At 40.3% G+C, this 5347-nt stretch overlaps 1 protein-coding gene across 1 annotated transcript; it reads left to right on the top strand.

Moving 5' to 3' along the window:
• Window positions 1-282: 282 nt before the first annotated feature.
• Window positions 283-4621, top strand: RPLP2 (ribosomal protein, large, P2). The gene is made up of 4 exons (XM_010294995.1): window positions 283-437; window positions 2265-2313; window positions 4013-4096; window positions 4508-4621. The coding sequence occupies exons 1-4, from the start codon at window positions 315-317 to the stop codon at window positions 4582-4584; spliced, it is 333 nt and encodes a 110-aa protein (XP_010293297.1). The 5' UTR covers window positions 283-314; the 3' UTR covers window positions 4585-4621.
• Window positions 4622-5347: the final 726 nt, after the last annotated feature.

Genomic DNA, 5347 nt, shown 5'->3' with positions numbered 1-5347 from the left:
AAGAGCTGTTTGGGAGGCCGTGGTGGCGTTTTCCTTCATAAGAGGTGTGTGGGGCTGGCAGTGTTAGGCCGGGCCGGCTGCTTGGGCCCCCGGCAGACGCTGCGGCATTGCGGTGTCGGGTAGCCTTGTGCGGGGCCCTGTGCTGGCAGAAGACCAGTACGCAGCCTCGCGTGTCGTGGGTTTTCATTTAAAAGTAGAGCAAAACAGTTGTAGCCGGGAGGGTGAGCTTTGCTTCCCCCAGCGAGGAGATGAACTTTCTGCGAACATGTAACTAGATCATTAGCACTGAAGATCCAATTCTTTTGTTTTCCAGGATGCGTTACGTTGCAGCTTACCTTCTAGCGGTCCTCGGTGGCAACGAGTCTCCCACGTCAAAGGACTTGAAAAAGATCCTCGACAGTGTTGGCATTGAGGCGGATGATGAACGCATGAACAAGGTAGTATTGCCTATTAGTTCCAGATGGTCACGTCCCACTCAGCATCAGAGCTGTTTCCTTGGCTTCATTGTTTCTTTAGTTGCCTTGCTGTTGATGTAGTCTTATTTTGTTCAGATGTTCGCTGATTGTTACATGTGTGACTTCTAAAACACTGCTTAACCAATCAGAACTATTTTTACAATGTTTTTGTAGAAGTTTTGCTGCCTTATTGAACACCTGTCCTCTGCAAAGATATCTGTCAGTTGTTGCTGCCTTCTGACATTTCGATCTAATAATTTTCAATGGGATGGTGGCTACAGATAAGTATGTGTTGAAAATAAGTTCTGTTTTGACATAGTGTATGCTTTACACTTAACGTTTAACTTTGGCTTTTGGTCAGTATTGATTCAAAGCTAACACTTTTGAAGGCCTCATATTCAGTAATAAATTCTTACTTAGTATACTGAAAAGAAACATCTATTCCTTCACCAGGAAGCATAGGCAAGTTATAACATGGACATTAAAGGTATTCAGTAAGATGTAGGAAGATTTTGGAAATGAATGTTGAAATGGTTGTGTTGAAAGGCTTTTTAAGACGAGAGTATCTTAATTAGAATGTGTCTTGTGATATAATAGACTTTCAGCCGTGTGGACTTTAAAATAAATGGCCACGGGCAAAGAAAAGAACCAAAAAACAGTCTTAACACCTCCTTCATACTTGTATGTGGAGTGTTTCCAGAGAGGTGGAGGAAAAAACAATTTACATTCCCAGATGGAGACGGTGTTTTACTATAGGCACAACCAAACAATGGGTTGACTAAGCTGACAGCATCCTTGTTACGGTTTGGGATGTTGGTTTGAACTCGTGATGTTCCTGTTTAAATGCCAGATGTTTTGGCTTTGGCTTGTTTACAGTTGTTTAAATACCTTCATAAGTTAGTTGTTTTCTCTGATCCTTCAATATTGATCTGCAAAGCAAATTCCAGAGAAGCTTTTGTCATAATTAATTAATCCTTTTCTATTTGCAACTGGCTGTTGCACACGCCAGTGTAAATCTAGTGAAGTCTTAAAAACATCTTCCTTCTGGATGAAGCCAGCACACAGGCACAGCATTTCACAGATTGCATGGCCTCTGTGTGAGCAGGAGGTGCCTGGTGAAAAGCTCTTGGTTAAAGTCCTTTGACCCCTGGTATCAGGGACTCACCAGTCTGTGAGACCACGTCTGTTTTTTGGGGTGGGTTGTTGGTGTGTGGGGTTTTTTTTGTTTTGTTTTGGGTGTTTTATTATTATTAAATTGCTTACTTGCTTTAGCAATTTTTGGGTTTGTGTTTTGCTTTCCTCATCCCTGGTAATACAACAATGGTAGTAAAACCGAAGTTGGGACTTTCTGTTCCAGTGCAAGGATACAACAGCCAGCTCAGCTGTAACATTTGGTAATGCTAGGAACAGGACCCTGTGGCTTTTGGTCTAGGGCCCAGTGCTTCAGAGCCTTCCAGTGGGTATTAAGCAAGACATGTTAACAGTCCCTCAGTGACTAACAGACCATTAGTGGGGTTTCCTAATTGGCTCCACAACATCTGTCTATCTTTCTTTCTGCAAGGTCCTTGGATTCATTATGAATTTATTGTAACAGATTTCATGAAAAAGCTTTCACAGAAAAGTATGAAAGACTTAGCTGAAATTTTAATTTTAATGTCCTGTTCCTTCCACTGAGAAATAAGAAATGTTGGGGCTGTGTAAGCAGCAGGATGGAGGCATTGCATATGATGGTTAATCAGTACTTGTTTAAATGTAGCTTATACTCATGCTGTTTTGAAACTATTAACATTCTAAACTTAATTTACACAGGTTATTAGTGAGCTGAATGGAAAAAACATTGAGGATGTCATTGCTCAGGGTAAGTACAGTCTCTGAGTGTCACAGATAATTACCTCCACTATTTCGGTAACTTAGACCTGAGAGTGTAGAACTGCTGCCAACTCCCTGATTATTCATCAGTTTAGCTTTGCAGTTGAGGACTTCTGTGCTCGTTGTAGGCTGAAATGACTGAAATCCAGGTCCATTCTAATTCCCTGCAGGTCGCTGCCAGTACCTGCTGGGTTTCGCTTGTGGACCACACTAAACTGGAAAACTTAAGCACATATGAGCTTACTGGTAGTCTGCTCATAACATAGTTTTCTGGACATGTTGATCAGATTAGCTGTCCTTCAAGTTCTCTGGGAGATATTTTCTTTGCGTTTACCCACTTGTATGCGCTAATTATGTAAAACAGGAAGAACGGACTGTTAAATAAAAATAAGTGTCAGTTCACATTAAGGATACAGTTACATCCTCTGCGATTAATACAAGCCTCTCCAGTACACATTTCTTCTAGAACTTCCCAGGTCCAGCATTTCCTTTTCTCTAAGATAGGACTCTGAGTGGTGCTGACTTCTGCAGAAGCTTGTGCTCTTAACCTGCTGGCACTTACCAAAGCTGGAACTTTTAACATTAATTGGCTGGGTCATAGGACTGAGGTAGTGCAAAGGTTTCTGATTAATTAATTTATTTTCTTGTTTTGGAAATGCCTAGGCACAAGGCAACTTTTAGGCATATATTTGCTTAAAGGTTGCCGGGACTTTGCCTGGCCTTGCTGTTACAAGCAGCAACTGGACATTTCTATCCGTGTGGTCTGAAGACCTAAGGGAGCCATTTATGCATGTGCTTATGACACACTTATGCTATCTCTTTCTGTAATACTTTTTAAATAAAATTTTTCCTAGAACATACTGACATGCATATGAAACATGTTTGTTTACTTGGCTAGTTTATTAGAGCTTGAAGTAACAGGGAATTATTTAGAAATTGATTCCCAGAAATTGGAATACAGGCAAACATAGTGTGTACGCGACCTCTGAATGCCAAGGGAGCCTTGGTATGTGAAAGGCAGATGCCAGAGAACTAACTAGCTTTCCAAAGACAAGCATAAATCAGAAGTCAGTTTGCTAATCTCAAAGGAGATGCAATAGGGTTCATAGGGTGCTGGAGAATTTGTTTAAAATACTGTACTCTTTGCCATAAATACATCTTTTCCCCCACCCACTTTTCTCCTGTAAGTGTGATCCAGTCATGCCCTGAGAGTTCTCTATAACCTTAATAAAAAAGGCCGGGGGGGGTGGGGGAAGCCATTGCTGCCTATATGTTATTTTTGAGGTATGTTGAAATTACCAGTTTCTGGGCTATTCCACTGTATTCAGAAAGCATGTTTTTTTCTGTACATGTAAAATTGGACATGTTTGCCACTGTTTTTAATGACCGTTTTGTGGGGAAAAAAAAAGGGGAGGGGGACTTTGTATACAGAAGAAAACTTACTAATGTGCTGTCAAGTGTTCTCAGGATAATAAGCCTTTGAATCTTAAACTCTTGATTTTATTTTTGACAGAATAGTTTATACTTTCTTATCATGGGTGCAGCCTTTTGTTCCTTTCAGCTAATAGTGACAGGTTCAATCCATGAGACATAGTACTTGTTTCTCTACACTCTCATTTCTCTTCTTTTTCACCTTACCTCTGTGCTTGCAATGAGCATTTGAATATTTTCTCTTCTGTCCCACTCAGGTAATGGAAAACTTGCCAGCATGCCAGCTGGGGGAGCTGTGGCAGTCTCTGCTGCTCCTGCGGCTGCTGCTGCCCCTGCTGCCGGTGAGTATGGGTAGAGAGGCTGTTACAGGGCAGCTCTGTTTTTCTCTGGACTTGAGTCCAAATTTCAAGGCTTTTCCGCTTTGGTAGTTCACTGTGTGATTGAAGTGTAAACTGAACAGTTACTTTTCCTTTGGGCAATCAGAAGCATTTGCTCTTTATCTGCCTTAAGATTGGTCTGTCTTAGAATCGAGAATCTAACAGACTTCACTGTGTAAAGCACATCTCTTCAGTAGTAGTGTATGTATCCCCTCAGTGTTTGTATTTGGCTGTTGAAAGGGAATGAGATGAACCATGGAGGCTGAAATACCAATGATATGGAAGCTGAGAATACCAAAATGTATATCTTGAAAATCTGGTGCAAAAATGTAAATACTGACCATTGGCTTGGTCGTCTTTTTTTTTTCCCTTCAGCTGAGGAGAAGAAAGAAGAAAAGAAGGAGGAATCTGAAGAATCTGATGATGACATGGGATTTGGCCTATTTGATTAATTGTTTGTTATAGAGAAAATATTAAAATTCTTTGTTTTAAGTGTTTTTTGAGTTTATTGTTATAACCATACAAATGCTATTGGATTCAGACAGCTGTTCTTAAAATATCTTTGACAGAGCTTTGATTTTTATTTGTCTGAAACAAGTATGTGAATTTTATGACAAGCCATGGGACTCGACTCTCTTAAAATACCCAGGAAATGGCTAAGCTTGTGTGAACCTGTATGCTTGTTTTGACACTGCTGTTTCTTAAACGGTATGTGGAAGCTGAATCTACCTGATTCAGATACCTTAGTTCTCCTTCTGCATACTATTTTGCCATCCCAGTTAATCAGGAAGCAGTCCCACCTATTCAGCAATAAAAGGACTTTATTTTTCAAGATCTGTTTAGTCACTTCCAAAACATGTGAAACTGAATGAACAGCAGGTCTGAAATAATCCAGAAACATTATCACTTCAGAGCTAGTTGGAGTAATCAGTTTGTGTAAATATCTGAAAGCACTGATTGAGATTGCTGTGTCAGATTTCCAGGGTCTAGAGACAACACCAGTAAAATGCTTGGCTATGCTTGGATTTCATGTTACATCCATATGCTTAATATAGAATCTATAACAAAAAAAAATACTGCAGCCAGCTCTTCATGAGACCGATCAATGCAAAGGTGTGCTTCATAGGGAATGTCTGTTCTGGGGGAAGCTAACTATTAGGACATCTATCACCTGAACAAAAAGAAACTATTTTGTGAGGGGAATGGTATTTTTGT

The sequence above is a fragment of the Phaethon lepturus genome, unplaced genomic scaffold (genome assembly GCF_000687285.1).
Source record: "Phaethon lepturus isolate BGI_N335 unplaced genomic scaffold, ASM68728v1 scaffold40239, whole genome shotgun sequence".
NCBI lineage: Eukaryota > Metazoa > Chordata > Aves > Phaethontiformes > Phaethontidae > Phaethon > Phaethon lepturus.
The sequence above is the reverse complement of the archived record's forward strand: the minus strand, read 5'-3'. Positions and strand labels throughout refer to the sequence as shown.

What these genes read in the sequence shown, in the direction of transcription:
- RPLP2 (XM_010294995.1), top strand. Translation starts at nt 315, where the DNA reads ATGCGTTACGTTGCAGCTTACCTTCTAGCGGTCCTCGGTGGCAACGAG. An exon ending in TGAGGATGTCATTGCTCAGG is followed by an intron (nt 2,314 to 4,012) that starts GTAAGTACAGTC and finishes TGTCCCACTCAG; the next exon opens with GTAATGGAAAACTTGCCAGC. An exon ending in TGCTGCTGCCCCTGCTGCCG is followed by an intron (nt 4,097 to 4,507) that starts GTGAGTATGGGT and finishes TTTTCCCTTCAG; the next exon opens with CTGAGGAGAAGAAAGAAGAA.